Raw genomic sequence first — 16,614 nt, 5'->3', positions numbered from 1 at the left:
GTCGTCCACGGCGAAAGCGAGAGTGACTGATTATCGCACAGGAATCGGAGGTAGCCCGAGACACAGATAGGCGGTGGTTATGTGTGTGATCGCCTTCGAAACGGGTCAAAGTAAATCTTCAACACAAATATATTAAATAATATTAGTACTTCAAGAATAACAAGAATTAGAGCGTTAAATATAAAAGTGGTCACAGCGGGAAGTACTCTATCACAACTTCTACGGAATGTACCTTCCCTTGTTATTTTACGTTAAAACTTCTCCGAACTAGGATACGAATGGTACTATGAAACCTACTTTCTTGCATCTTGTGCTGGTGTGGCTTTCTGGGGCATTACAAAGGACTATGGTTTGATCTCTTTTTAGCAAAGGCCACAAAAAAGGGTCGCGTCGTAATCGGGGACGGGTTTGCGACTGGGATTGGTTCAGCACACCAAGGCAGCACGTTTGTTACCGCTACACTTCTGTCGATGCGTTTGGAGAGCCGATGGTCGATGAAACTTTTTCGCACACAAATCGCAACTGTACGGATATTCTCCGGTGTGGGACCGTTCATGTTTCCGTCGGTCGCTGACGTAGCCAAAGCGTCGGTCACAGAATCGGCAGGGGTACAGCTTTTCACCGGTGTGCGATCGCAAATGGCTAACGAGGTTCGAGCGAATCCGGAACCGTTTCGGGCACACCGAACATGACAACGGCAGCTCGGATCCGTGCCGTAGCATGTGCTCCTTGAGTTGATGCTTGGTGCGCACACGGTGGTCACAGGTATCACACTGTAGCGTACGCTCTCCGTGTATTTTCTGATGTCCCCGCCGTGCCGCATCCGTCTTAAATGAAGCCCCGCATTCCGAGCACACGAACCTACGATCAACTTCATGCGTTTTCTCATGGGCCTGTCGCTTCGACGGACAATCGAAAGCTGCGCCGCACCGAACGCAACTGAACGGTTTGGGCCGATACACGGCCGTCTGATGCTGGCGAAGGCAGATGCGCGTCTTGAAAAACTTATAGCACACGCCACACTGAATATTGTGACCGGAGTCTTCGTTGCGCGGGTGCTGTGCGTGGACAGACACACCGTGCTCGAGCAGCTCGTCGACCGTGTCGTACCGGGCACCGCATCCGCAGCATATTTTCAGCTGTTGTTCCTCGAGCAAGTAGCACTTTCTTCGCACGGACTGTAGATAAGCTTGGTGTTCTGCAGCCATGTGCGGTCCCTTCTCCTTCGGGCGATCGAAAACCTTGCTGCACACCGGGCACTCGTAGTCCCGCACCAGGCGTCGCAAGTGTGTGATGAGATTTTTTCGGAACCGAAACCGACCGAAACAAATGTAACACTCGTAACCGTAAGATTCGTCATACACCTTCGGTTTGCAGTGCTTCTCGGCGCCATGCTTTTCCAGCTCATCTCGCGTGCTAAAGGTCAGCATACATTTTCGTCCACAGCATCGAAAGGGGTTGCTTCCGTTCGTCCGCGTAGGAAAGTAGTCCACGTGTTTGAGGGCCGTGCGCTCGACGCTCCGCGCACCGGCAGCATCTGCGGGTTTGCTCCTATCTGGACTGCTCCGACCGTCCGATGTCGCTGACCAATCACTCTCGTTCTGCACTTCGTCCAACAGGTATTCAACATCTTCGTAGGAAACTGTCTCATCGATGCTCAGCGGCTCAATACATAATGCGATCGTCCCAGGACGGTTCGTCGATGTACCATCGTCCGCGGCATTGTCCACAGCTTCTTTCTCCACGTTGGTCACCAGTTTCCAGAAGCGGTACGCATCAATCGTGTGTTCCACACAATCCAAGCACATCGCCACAGGTATTCCGTGTTCCTCGGGGGGAATCTAAAACGAGTTCAAGAAAGTGAGGACTGTGTCCCGGTCAAAGTGAGTGCATTACTTACCTGTAGCATTGGAAACAGTGTTTGAAACATTTCTCCTACTGAACATTTATCGCGCTTCGAGTGTATCGAAATGTAATCTTTAGTATTGGTTCGGCAGGCATAGCAAGTTAGTGTAGACAAATTTCCGTCCATTTGGCACTGGCTGTAAACTGTGGATTTATCCTGTAAACTGTGTTTTGTAAACGAACCAAACCCCGCGACGGAGCAGACATAGGTTGTCAACAGTGTTTACATTTTGTTGCGTTACGCGTTACGCGTTACGCTCAGGACCTGTCAGTCGAGCACACTAAACATAAAGTATAGACACACAACAAATAACGGTCGCTGTCCATTTGAATTAGAACGGACAACACATTCCAAAACACATTTTAAAAGCAATTTAGGTTCCTACAAAACGGGAAAATTTCTAACGAATTAATCGAATTAACTATCCGCTCTCTTCTGAGTTGAAATGTGCGTCAATTTTTTCATTTGACTTTAATCTTGAAAAATATGATAAAGTCATTCGGGAAGTTGGATTGCCACTATCGACGAAAGATAGATTTATTTCGAGAACCCTTCGCCCAAACAATCATGGCTTTAACCTGGTCAAGCCGCCCCATACACTGTCGAGTCCATTAGTGTCGTTCTATTGTGTGGTAGTGTGATTCAAAGGTGGACCTACGAACAGGGACCAGAGGACACAAAAACCACGTGAAACGATAAATACAGATCACTAGCGACAACAATTCAAAGACCAGAATGGCCCGAAAGGCATGGTGATGTGATATTGCATCATTACAGAACTAAAAACAGTTTTCGCACCCGTCGTATTCTCCAGAGCTGATCCTGTCAGAATATTACCTTTTTCACCTGATCCACCTGGTCCTGAGGTCCTTCAAGCTCCAAGCCAATGCCGTACCAATTAAATTCCTTTTCTTTCACGGTTGGTTCTTGCGGTAGAGACCATCAAGTGCATGATGTTTGTTGATAATAATTGTAAAAATGACTAAAATAGTAAAATTAAATAAGAACTCGCACCTTCACCAATCCAAAAATGTTGATCGGTTGAGTATCGAAACTTCCGAAACGTCTTTGCTGTCCTCTATATAGGCTTAATATGCTTTATTTGTCATTCAACGAATACAATTATGGTTACATTGATATTTTGCTTGTTTCATGCTCACAACTATTTCCTAATTTTATTTGTATTTTAATGTTGCTTCGCTTCACATATCATTACCCACGCACATCGTTTACTTATCTTTGTTTCCACCCCCATCGGACGCCAGTCGTATATAATCACCTATCAAGGGGCAAATATGCAATAATTTACCCTCTAGCGTCATGTATTATCTTTTTTTTCAATCCCTCGGCACTGACCCCCTTGGGAGTTTCAAGTGTTTCGGTGGCGGATTTTACCAATATTGTTGGTTTACTTGTTGCATTGCATTTGTATAACCTTACGCTTCTACTTATTCATTTACTTACATTGTAGATGTTTTCATTCATTTACTTATTCACTTACGTTTCTTTAGCATAACCGTTTTGTGTTTCAAACGGTTATGCATGGTTTAAATTTTCAAATATTTCAATACACATCACATGACTATTTATGTTTTTTAATATTATTTTGCACCATATCGCACTTAAATCTGTTGATCTACGTCCGCTAATGCGCCTTTGCGTATAGTTCATTGCTCGTATTAATCGTAACTTGAGTAGTTTTCGTCAATGCACTGCCTTGGATTTGGTTAACTGATCACGTGTGTCCTGGATGGCTCCCCCTGTTACGCACTCATCCTACCTCCATACCTGGATCAACGCAATTGGAGTTTATGTCTAGTTACTTTCTTAATACAACCCACCTTAACAGCAGTTTCATCCACATCCCGCTACGATCACATTCATTGTGCTATGCAGAACAATGCACTCAGTACATTCGGCCTTCTGTTGAACACTTTCCATTCCCTCGAGCTTCTGCTGGAATTCCTTCATTCTTGTACGCTTCGCCGTTATCGCATCATCGTCAGTAACTAGTCGTTCAGCTTGTAAATGAGTATCACTCATAGCTCCTCTCCTGATCGGGTCATTCTTAGTCAGCTAATAATAAATAGTAATAAGAATACGATTGTTGCTTGTGTTCTTATTACATTAAAGCGTTTTCATATTAATCAGAGTTGTCTGTTTCGTTTTGGGCAACACATCAAGACTCTGACCATTACACACTGCGAGCAAATATATTCACAGTTTTGAATATCAGTACACCTGGTTCTACAGTTACTTTTTTGGGTTTTTCGTGCTATTATTTTTCAGCAAAGTTTGTTCGTCCTATACGACAGTTCTTTCGCTTCTCTCCGACGATTTCCTTCCTGTGGCTCATATCATCTGATTCGATGCATCCGCACTGGGCCTATTCTTCAGTTATCGATACAATTGGTTGTAAATTAAGAAAAAATATATGTATATTTATTGTTGCTCTATGTAGCATCCTTAAAAATACCCCAAATGCTAACAGTTTGTGTGTTTATATGTGGGTGGCTTTAGTTGTCGTTTCTTTGTTGTAGTTTCGTAATTTATTCGTCATCCTACACCGTTTGCTTTTTTAATATTACACTGTGTGTAATGGCTAGTCATGTTTAGCGCCTAACAAATGTCATTTATTTAACCGTAGGTTATGTTTTTTTACCATATCTTACACTACGTCATTTTGATTGGTCACATGTATCGCGATTTTAAAGTTTTGTGTGTGTATAGTTGTTTCATTTAATATTTCTTCAAGTTTGTTGTCTGTTTATTTATTTCATACAAACACCAGTTTTAGTTCAGTTGTTGTATCTGACGATCCGAATATTACTTCTCGTTCATTCTTGTTCTACCTTCGCTCTGAATGCCAGTCACCGTACACTTATAAAAGATTTAGTTTGTCCTTCTTCTCCTATCTTATGCTTTTTCACAGCATGCTGTCTTATTCCAACCATGGTAAAAGAATACTAGATTACCACTGCAACGGTGCCATAACTGTTACTAAACGCAACGGGAGTTTCCGTTGGTGTCAACTATTAGTATACTACCGTTTTCGCATCTTTACTCTTTTTGTCGGTTTTATGTGATTATGTTTCAGTTTTTCTCTTTTTGTGGTTTGTGCTGTAGCGCAAGGTTTACTATTTATTCACCACTCGCTGCCTGTTTCATTTTTTTTTTTCTTAGCATGTTTTCGTTTTACTAGATAAGCTTATTCATTCACACCGAGAAAGTCTAAAATCTCCTAAGAGTTTGGTTTTACCAGTGTAAAGCACACGCACTTGCTTTGAATAAAAATAGGACCTGCATTTTTAAAAAGCGTGATGAATTGCAATGCAATGTTCCTGTGTTCTTCTACTTTTCGTTGCTACATTGAAGATTTTAGTATTTTTTCACTTATGTTATGCTTATGTCTACTGCAAGGAGTGTACTTTGAGGGTTGTAACTATTAGGTGAAAGATGCTTGTTGAATATGATGCACCGGCGATCACTTTTACATCAATAGGAGTGTGTTGTATAGCCGTGGGAAAAGCATTTAGTTCTTTACGTATCACTATATGACGATGATTAACACGGGATTCATGAGGATCACAAAAATTGATTCGAAAGGTTATGTAATTGTTTGCAAAAGTTGTCCTATCAGAAAGGATTGCAGAAACTAACATCAATAGAGCAGGAAGAGCATTCATGACCACGTCCTACTTATATACGATAGATTCTCACATTTATAATTCTACGATTCACAATTACATATCACTTGTTATTCATTTTAAGGTTGCAATTTATGTGTAAGAAACAGTTTCAATAGGAAGGCTCAAATACAGTTACATTTATTACACATTGAATAGATTGATCTGTAAACTTTTACGTGTTCGGAACCTCCACTCCAGCACACTTAAGCAAACATTTCGATGTCTTACCGAATGCCTAACATCTTATGCCTCACCCGGTTACCCTAAAATACACCACACCAGTGCTAGAATTAGTTCTATCCTCACCAAGAAATAGACGTCGAATTTTTTTATGACCCCGTAAAGGGAGCCCGTAAAGTTCTAGAGGAATTGAAGTATGTTGTGTTTTTGAAATGGGCTCACACTAACTTAGGCAAAGCTCGAGTGGTTTACCATGACACGATCGTACTTCAATTAATGTATGGGTTTTACTTAGCTATAAACACACAGAAGATGAAAGTGGGGGAGATTAAGATGTTATCAAGTCTTTGTCATATTTTTTTAAAGCTGAAGCTGAAACACGGAATCATTCTTTCTTCGATTTCGAGTTAAAATTTTCCATCGGATGGAAAGAATGGTAGGAAATGGAGATGAAGTTTAATGGATACTGGCTGTTTTTCTTTTAGTTAACTCATTTATTTTTTTAGATTTTTTGGCAAATGCTTTCGTATTCTTGATTTTCTCTGTTAAATCCAAATCAAACATTTTAATGGCCGAGGAAACGATAGTTAAATTCCTTATTATTTGCGATTCAGAGAACAGATTGTCAATGGCCATTTATCTCACATACGATAGTATTTATAAGTATGAAAAACAAGTAATTATTTGGACAAATCTGTAGCTATTTTCGTTGTTGAATTGTATGAATAATTCAATAATTTATCGGACCAGGTTCAATTTGGCACGCCCTCAAATGACCCAACTACGCGACTGTGGGGAACGAAGACATAGAATTGTTATCACGAAATTCGATTAAAACAAGACACGAATGCTAACTCTGCTGATTTGTATGATATTTAGTTTATGACGATAACGTTCCTAGTTTAGAACAATGTGTGCGAAGGTTTTTTATATATTGTATGAGACACACGGTAGATAAGCATGCGTAGCAACAATGGAAGAGTGAAATTTGAGAATATGATGCACCTTTCGCGATCCTTCAAATCCTTTCTTTGTCTTCGTTTACATCGAAATCCTTTACTTGCTCTTTAAGGACATTTTCTTCTCTTGTCAGATTCTATCCTCTTGACAGTTGACTCTTTCTTAAATGATTCTTGATTCTTTAGTTTTCAATGGTGAGTAGTATAACTCGTTAGCATCGGGGTCAGAGCTTAACAGTACACGCATCACGTAAGCCTCCTTGCGGCGATGATACTATTGCAACAAGTAATACTATTTCGGAAATGGTGATCTTGCATTGCATTACTTTATTAACGAGCTAGTGCTTAACTCCTTGTGTTTTGTAAGTAAAACGGGATTGAATTCATTCATTCGTCTCTTTTCTCTACTCCATTGCGGAAATTGTTTTGACTGGCGTTGGACTATCTGATCAGATGTATCAGTTTCCGCTATTGATAAACTTATCAACCTGCCCGGCATCGGCACATTTTGTTGTAAAAATTACATGGAAGTCTTCTAATATAGTGTTTTTTTAACCTAGTATTTTAGAAATAGATTTGAAATCATGTCACTTTTCCCAACTTCACATTCAGCGTGTAAACGAAGCAACGCTTTATGATTGATCAACATCACGTACTGGACGCCGGAATCTATGTTTTCATTATGGAACGATGTTTTTGGCTTCCCAATGCCGTTACCATATCTTGTATAACAATCAATAAAATGGCTGTGCAGTACATAATGTTTATCAGCCATTGTAGAGGGAAGTACAGTTTGCTAATACAATAACTTTGCATCTCCGTGTTCGCAAAGAATATGTTAAGGAACTGCACGCCTTTATGCTATCGACGTTCCTTATTACTCATCAACCGACTTTGCCTAGCTGCCACGACATAAAATCTACTGTTTTGCAGCCGTTCATCCAGCGATTTTCCGTTTCGTCATACCAATAGTCACCCGATTTCGACTCAATGTCAAATTTCTCTATTGTGTCTCATATGATTTGTTAAATGTTGTTTTATCATACTGTATGCATGCATTATCTAAACTTTTTTTATAAATGGTCATTTTAGTGCTGTTTCTCTCCAGGCGAGTGTTCAACCCAACGACTAAGGCTTCTTGGGAAGTAGTCAACTCGTTTTGAAGTTAAAGAATGAACCGATATGGCTTACAAGTTTAGAGTTTGTTTTATATCATCATCGTTCTCTCTGCTCACATTGTCCGTTTTGGTTTTTTTTCGATATTATCTATAGCTAATTTCCCTTGTCGAACTCCTGACCTCTTATAAGTATATAAACAAAATGGCGTCGTTATAATTATTATTCATCTCCGGCGGCTCGTTTTGTGTGTACTGATGATCTTGCTAATTTAGGTTTCCATAGCGTGGTTTTCAGTGGTACTATGTTCTGGATCGGTTAAGAAAAAACATTCAACTCGTCTGAAACGCTACTCACCCGCAGGACCAGGATTGATATAGATTTGTCTATCATTTTGTTTATTTTTTTTCCTCTTATGCTTATCATAAAATTATTGATTTATCGCACGTTGTGGCATCATGGTTTTGTTTCAGTTTTTTCTATGAATTCCGCACTCACACAGTTTTACTTCAAGGTATTTAATTTGGCCCGTTTATTTAGTGTTTTTTCCCGAATGGCAGCGCGCCTTTAAATTGGTTTGTGGAAGAAACGAAACAAAAATTGGTACAAATGCCCATCCAAATTCCATTTTGGTTTACTTTCCATTCGATTCTCAGATTTTGCATTATTTTCCGGATGGCGTTGTGTGTAATATGTAGTTGGTTAAAAGTTATAGATTTTGTTACATATTTGGTCTGTTCAATTTTTTGTCCCTTCGCCTAGAGTACATGATTTGTTTGTTTTAATCAGTCTCTGCTTTTATTCAACTAGCATGAAAAGACTTGGACAATTTTTGAGTAAATTCTTTCTTATATGGTAAACAACTCAAAACTGGGTGACTTATTTTTGATTTTTGCGCTATTAAAAAAAATACTTATATAAATAAAACAATCAATCTACTACCTGCTGTTACCTACGCCGCTTTCAATTCAAATGAAAATATCTAACAATGATGTACGAATGTAAAATAATTGCACTTTTCAATATAGTATCCAAATAAATAGAAATATGATATAACTCTCATAAGCGAATGGTTTCGATTACACAACGATCGATGCAATTGTAGGTAAGGACACCTGTTTTTTTTGCAATGCATACCCTCGGATTCAAACTGGAATCATGCATGCAACAACCAGACATTAGATTTCCACATTAGAAAGATTAGCAAGGATGCAAACCGTGTACTGCTGATAGTAAGTTTGGTAACATTAGGGCTTGGTGAACCAAACAATGTAACATTGGACCAAAGCTACGTGAGTATTCACTGAACGCTTGCGCGCAGATTTGGTTTGGTTCATTGCTTACGTAACTAATTTTTGTGTGGTGTGGTTTGTTTTATATGAACTTGTTTGATTTTATTGAGCCTGTCGTAATACAATTCGTTTTTCTTATCTTGTACAGTTCTAACGTACGTGCCTAAATTCGTTTCCTAATGAAAATACAGTTTCTTATCTAGGAGGAGAAAAATTGTTTTGCTTTCATTTTATAGGTGGTATTCGTCATTTTGTTACGCATTTTGTTGTCCATTCACCGTCCGCAAAGATTTGTATTATAACGGTTTTTAATATTTTGTCGGTTTGCAGAAGCAAAGACAGGCATGTCATAGTTTGCATTCCATGCAAAATTTCATGAAAACTTTATTCATTCATTCATGGTTCCATTAAGTGTTTGTTTCGGTGTTTACATTGGTCTTCTGGATTGAGCGATCATGCATCGTTAATATCACTAATGATCGCCATACATTAAAGTTTGCTCCATCTCTCTGTTCGCTATTGACAGAACGATTCTACCCAATCAATTGGTTTCAATCATTAGCTGCATCAAAGTGCAACAAATATCTGTGGTAATGCTATTATTACTTGCTACTTCTGCACGCTTTGCGACCCATTTTGCAATCTATTAATAAAGGAAATGTTTTACAGTGGATGATTTTCGGTTTTGTTAATTGATCGGTCATTAGAGTAATGTTCAAACCCCTACTGCGCGTCTTATCACAGAAGTGGGGTCTAGTCCATAATATTTGAAGCATCATCTTTATAGAAAATCATTCTTATATCGTGGAACGTTCATCAGCATCGCCTCTTTATCGCTACTTTATACGTTCTGCTCCGTGTATTTAGATTTTTTATTCGTAGTAGTAATGCTAATCCCTTGCCAAGGTTTTGTGATTTTCACACAAACACACACAATGCGCATTATTTCTTTTTACAAAAGTTCACTGTTATTTGCTGCACCGATTTATCGAAACTACTTTATCGAATTTGTCGAACAAACATTTCCGCCGGTGCGTTTTATGAAAGATGAAGTGTTGTCGTTCTCAAGAGGACACATACGATATCAGGAGGACACACATAACGTTTCACCGCCCAGTTAAAAGCAAGCTTCACATTCACTAGAACCGCAAAATGTAATGCTTGTGTATGGGTGTTTTTAGTAAGCTTATGTCATGTTAGCGATTCATGTTTCAAATTTATCACCATATTACTAGACCGCAGAATGGCAGAACCTTTTTTCAATTGTTTCGACCCTGCCGTTTGTGTTGACAATAAGCATTACACATTACTGCATACCTTGCAATGCTCAAGAATGAGTGTGGCCAGAACGAAGCTTAGAAGTGGCTAAATGATTTGCATTCCGTTTCGATTAAATGTTTCATAATCGCATCCAGTGCATGAAAGAGTGGTGACATCGTCACAGCTGTCTCAGTGGGGGCAGCTTCGCGAAGAACTCGAAAAGAGCTCTCGTTACACCAACATTTTGTACTTTCATCGCATGAACCTATACCGTATGCACTATACATTGTGGTCTAATCAGTAGATAGATGTGCATTTATAAATGCTTATTTGATTCAGCCAACGCATTTTGTATTTAATCGCAATTATTTTGGCTTTCCCGTGCCAGATGGTGTCAGCAATTGAACAAATGTAAAAGGTTCGTAGATTCTGCGTTTTCAAACAATCCCAAGGTTTAAACAATGAGTGTGCGAACATATCATGGCAGTTGTCACGCGCTGTTCTTTCAGGTTTTAGCAAACCATCTACTTAAATTTGTATATTGTTTCACACAGCCGAAAGGCCGCATATTTCTTTTCATTCGGATTGATCCAACGCTATGTATGAATAATAATACTACGACCATCGTGATGAGTTCTCGACGATGATGATATGTATCTGACGTGGAATATTAATTATTCATAACAAAAAAAACACAACAACGGTTTGTTACTTAAAACTGAAGCGAAACACTGTTTGCACAAGATATACGTTCACTTGTCTTTACTAGCATGATAGACGTTTTAAAACTGGAGCGAAATTCTAAACAAACAGAGAAAGTCTTTTACGAGATTGATTGAGATTTTTTACGAAAATGAGTACGCGTTACAGAAAAAAACTAGTTGTGTTAAAAACGTAGATTAAAACGGAAAAGATTACTTTTTCTGTCGATTCAGAAGTCTATTCTGGTCCGCTTTTAAGCCATACACGAATAAAAATCGCTACACACAAACCGACGTCTTTTCTTTGTGAGGAACTAAATGGTGTCTAGAAGCAAACTAATGGAACTGAGTGCAAGCCTTTATTAATGATTTTTTGTTGGAAGTTTTGGTTTTGTTCTTCGTCGATAACGGCCTTCAGTTTATCATCTATCCTGTCTGATGCTGTCCCATGAACTTGAACTAAGTCCCGTAAGCTCTTACGTTTCGTATGTGTCCACTTGACAGAAACGCGTTTCAGGATTAATTAGCACGTTCCTTTATTAACGCATCATACCCATATTGCATAACGTAATTTTTCGACTTTTCTTTGACAAAGTGTAGTGTGGCAGTTGTTTAAGGCACTCTCCGTGTAATGACTTGTTTGTTTTAAAATATAAGTTAAAATACTGCTGTGTTATTTATTCATTTTTAGACATGTTTCTTAATAATACCAAGCCTGCATCTGCAGCCCAGGCTAAGCGAAGAGAAGGAAGTGTTTGTTTTGTTGATGGCTTTTGATTTAAGCCTCCGGGACGATTACTAACCGATTTTCCTTGCTATGCCAATTTCAAATTCCAATTTTATCTTCACATCAACTGAATATTTTATTTGGACCATATAAATGGTTTACCACACTAGTTCGCGACGAGTAATGTTCATAACATAAAATGTTGGTATCGTTTGTGAGGCTAGATTACGCAGAACTCAGCAGCGTTTTCATTATTAACAGTTTGTTCAAATTCTTCACGCTTCGTCACCCGTAAACGATTCAAACGACCGTATGTCACGAGAAAAAATAATCAAAATACGCGATTTTTTCAGTGTCTTTCAAAGTTCTGTTAGCTGCTGAGGTCAAAAGTAAACACACTTAAAATAATGAAGGACAATTGGTTTCCTATTACGAAGATTAAGTGACTTATCGATTAGTATTGCCTTTATACTCGTTATAAGATACGCAGTGGTGTACAAATTTGTGCAAGCATCACTCAAATGACCCGTAATGTAAAAGGAATATAAGGTAAAGCACTTTAGTAACGATGGATAAGATAAACAATCAAACAAATAGTTTAAGAATATTTTAATTTATCAGAATTACTTTGAGCTACGTTCCGAGCTAATCCACACACGAAAGGACATTTGTCAAATATCAACGGCACTATTTTGCAATTAACACTTTGAACGTAAATGTTAACGTAGCAGTTAGTAATTCAACAAAGATTTTAAAATCGTTGCCAACCAAAAATTTACTTATAATTCAGCCATGAGCATACATATTCATATACGTATACATGTTCATGCATGCAGATTTGTTAGTAGAATTGTATGAAAAAATGATGAGAAATAATAATTGTCAGTACAATTGATGTTTATATCGAATGAATAAGTACAATACCATAAGTATAAATAACAGTGTGCCATCAGTGCATGGCAAATATCTTATTCTATTATCTCATGTTACAACAACTGTGCGTGCTTCGCATGGGAAATTTAAGTACACGTTAATCTAAAATTTGGAAAATACATTAATAATATTTGCGACACGTACTATAGGAAAGCACAGGAGGAAGGGAAACATCCAGAGAATGCATACGTTAGAATATTGTACTGCAAGCAAGATGCGATGCTCACACCATTCGTTATGATTTCATCATCAATTTTTCTTCGCTTTAATGTTATAAAAACGAAGTCTCCCGAACTCCATTCTACCACGACACTCGCAACTTTTTGTCTGCCTTTTTTTTCTTTTCATAGAATCGTTCTTCATACACGTATTGCACTTGAGTTATTATGTGCAATACAATGCAATACGTAATTCAAACATGCCATTCCCATATCCTGGAGGCATTTGAGTTTGAATGAAATGTTTTTCGTTCCCTTTATGTCCATCCATTTGTTGTCCACTTGCACAAGATACATATACATACTTGCTACAAAAAGTATGTTTTGTTCAATTCAGTTTGATTCCAGAACAATAAATTCAAAAGAGGTTGGATAAATAAATTCTAATAACATGTTTCGAACGCTTTCATCAAATATTCTGAACTTAAATTATCAAAGCCTTCGGAATATCTAAATGTATTTTTCGATTCCCTATACACTTGGTCGTTCTGATTCAATGAAGCTTTCAAGTCTCTCTATCGTCTTAGGCCATTTTGCCAGCTACCTATTTTTACAATTGCTTTCAGAAACATCGTAAATGTCGTCAAGCAGATCGCTTGCAATCTCGTGTTATGTTTCGCTTTGTTGAGTTAAATGTGATGTCCCGCTTTTTTTCGAGTCATTGACACGCCTGTTCATTTCACCCGTGAAATGTGTCCAGTGTCTACATACTTAAGATTTGTTATGTTTGTAAAATATTGTAGCTTTCTTATTGGTCTGCTTTCTATAGTCTGCCTATATGCACTAAACATTATCTTTAAGTTTAGAATTCAGTCATTACTTTTAACCATCGAATATGGAGATGCAACGCTTTCTATAGTTGTTCTGTATCGTTTTTTAATAGTTTATGACATTGCCCGGTAGCTGCTACATTTTTTATTTGTTGTTTTCAGTTAACTCAGGCATGCTCTCAGCTATGAGGCATTTTATCCATGTATGATAGTTTAAGATTGCCTTGTGGCCGTCAACTAGTTAGTTGGTCTACTAAAACAGACAGAACCTTATTACCTACCACGACGAGTTATTTGCTTGTTGCTGCTTGTTGTGAGATTTTGAAGTTAAGAATACTGTTTATAGTCACAGGGCTATTTATAGTGAGTTTTGAAGAGTACAATGGTGCAGTAATTAGAGATCGATTCAAGATTGTTACAACACGAAATTGGAGATAGTCACGCATACGAGAAACAAATATCAGTTGTTTCTGTATTCGTTGAATCTTTCACTCCGAGGACAGTGGCAGAAAACCATTTGTTAAAATCTTATGTCATATGATCTTTGCAAAATTTGAAAAAAAAAACATGATGACCTAACAAGCAGATTGGGATTTTCTCTATTGGTTTATGATGAATGAAAATGATAGAATGTGGAGATATGAACTTCGATTTGATAGCAGAGAGCAATGTTTTAAATGTGCTCTTTGAAATCGTATTCCCTAACAAAAGTAATGTTGATATGAGCTCGCGGTTTTTAGACGCAAATATACGTATAGTATAATATTGGAGAGGTGGGATAACTGGTTTTTAATTAATACCAGCCAATTCAAACCATAGTATAGGATAATCATGCATGTACCGTCGTAACCACAACTAGTTGTTATTGCGTTTTTTCCATTTGGTGTCGCAAAGAGCTTCAATGATTCGGATTGTTTTTGGCCTACAGAGGTTTCTGAACTTTGCTGTCCACTTTACTGGCTAGCGATTTTCGGCAAAACAAGTGTAAACTCTCGTGTAGCGCAGCGTTTTAGTCGACGATCTTATATCTTATTAAAGTTCTCGCTTCATGACATAGTTCGCTAGAACACGCCGTCTCAGCTTAGTCAAATATAAGTATTACACGGTTTCTACACTACAGTACGTAGAAGAGGACGAAAGTACACTTATCATATTCTCTCTTTGATATTTTGCTAAAGATTTTTGGAAAGGATAAGGAACACAGAAATATACAAATATGTTTTGCTTCTTTTTTTTATGGTTTAGTTCTAGGTTTCGTTATAGAATCGATATTATTGGCCTGTAATAATTTTCAGCATCTTCCGCAAGTGTTGGATTTTCATCCGTTTGTTCATAAGATAAGTAATGCTTACTGCACGGTACATGTAATGCAAAATTTTGGCATTTTTTATTAGTTTTATATATTCCACATCACACCTCGCTATTGCTTCTGCTGCGGGCGAATATACAGAGATGAGGCTTGCTTTGACTAGAGGAAAGGTTCATGCTGCGCTGTGGTAACGTGCTACTAACGCAGTAACGAATGAATTGCCTAACGGGATTGTAACCCAACATAGTTACCACCTAGTAATTTGTAAGATTTTGTTTTTTTTCGTTTGCACTTTAACCAAACGTGTCCATCCTTGTGCATCAGGTAGCTTTGATATCGGAACAGTTGTATGGAATGGTTTTTACAGGAACACTGGCGATTCGTACATGTATGTGTTGTTTACCGGTGTCTACTACTATGCGACTCGTCTGGTCGCCCTTTTCCTTCCGCTTTCATGTGAGCTCAGAAGCAATACACCAACAGCATGAAGTGTAGCACAACGCGTTTGATACGTTCGTTTCTGGGGCGGACTGCTGCATCCGATGATAATGATGAAAGGGTTGAGAAGATCGAGAAGCATCAATCGAGAAGCCTCGTTACTCGACGGTGATAGCATCGCTTGCTTCATTCTATTCGTTTACATTCAGAACTCTGTGTTTCTCGTATATTGTCATAACTCTGCCTTGATTTCCCCGCGGTCGGGTGTCCCCAACGTGTAAGATTGTTTGCGCTGCGTTTTACCCTTGCAATATATCCATTGTCGTATCGAACTCGTTCACTATTTGGGTTTTGACCCTTTCTTGGTGATTGCAGTTTCATTTTGCTTTCATTTGCTTGCGTTTGTTTCATTTGATTCTAACTCTTCCGGTACAGTTATTAATACTTGTTTTTAACGCGTTTTCGTCTATTCTTGCTCTAGTTTAATAAATCTTAAAAATTCGCACACTCACATTCATACATGTTCTTTATTACCGTTTAGCAGATGTAGTAAATTCTTCATTTAGTTCTAGTAAATGTTTTGTGCCATTATATGTGTCTTTGTGTGTTTCTGTGAAGTTATTCCCACATTTCTCCGTATTAATATAAATAGTTTCCCTCTTACTTAGTTACCTAAAATATAGGTGTTTGCGTGTTCTGTCTTACGATTATTTCACTGTGTTTTTTTTACTTATATGACTAAATAAATCTCTGCTAACGTTTCACTTTCGCATGTACACTTTTTGATATCATTTTACATAGTGACAGTGCCCTCACTTCTACAAGGTGGCCCAAATGATTCACCACGCCTTTTGGATAAAATATATTCCTCCCGTTATGCTTTGTGTTACTCACTTTTAATTCCATTTACTTTAACTTATCTTATCACCAATATCATATTGTTGTTATACATTGTTGTTTTGCAAGTTTGTTTATTTTCTAAAAAGTTTGTACACACAATTCGTATATGATTCGCACTTATGCGTTCACCTTAGGTTCGCTTTGCAGCGTAGACTTGAGAAATATCGTGAAAAAACAAACCTTGCGTTCGGATACGCGTTGGTCAATCTTTTTCCC

The 16,614-nt window shown here is 38.2% G+C and overlaps 1 protein-coding gene across 1 annotated transcript; it reads right to left on the bottom strand.

Annotated features, from left to right (window-relative positions):
• Positions 1-425: 425 nt before the first annotated feature.
• On the bottom strand, positions 426-1,930 carry LOC128270772 (zinc finger protein OZF-like). Its single transcript, XM_053008190.1, has 2 exons — positions 1,901-1,930; positions 426-1,841 (listed from the first exon to the last, which is right to left on the bottom strand). Exons 1-2 carry the CDS (start codon positions 1,928-1,930, stop codon positions 426-428), a joined length of 1,446 nt encoding a protein of 481 aa, XP_052864150.1.
• Between the last annotated feature and the right edge of the window lie 14,684 nt (positions 1,931-16,614).

This window comes from Anopheles cruzii, chromosome 3 (genome assembly GCF_943734635.1).
Source record: "Anopheles cruzii chromosome 3, idAnoCruzAS_RS32_06, whole genome shotgun sequence".
NCBI lineage: Eukaryota > Metazoa > Arthropoda > Insecta > Diptera > Culicidae > Anopheles > Anopheles cruzii.
Note: the sequence above shows the minus strand (reverse complement) of the source record. Positions and strands in the feature narration are given on the sequence as shown.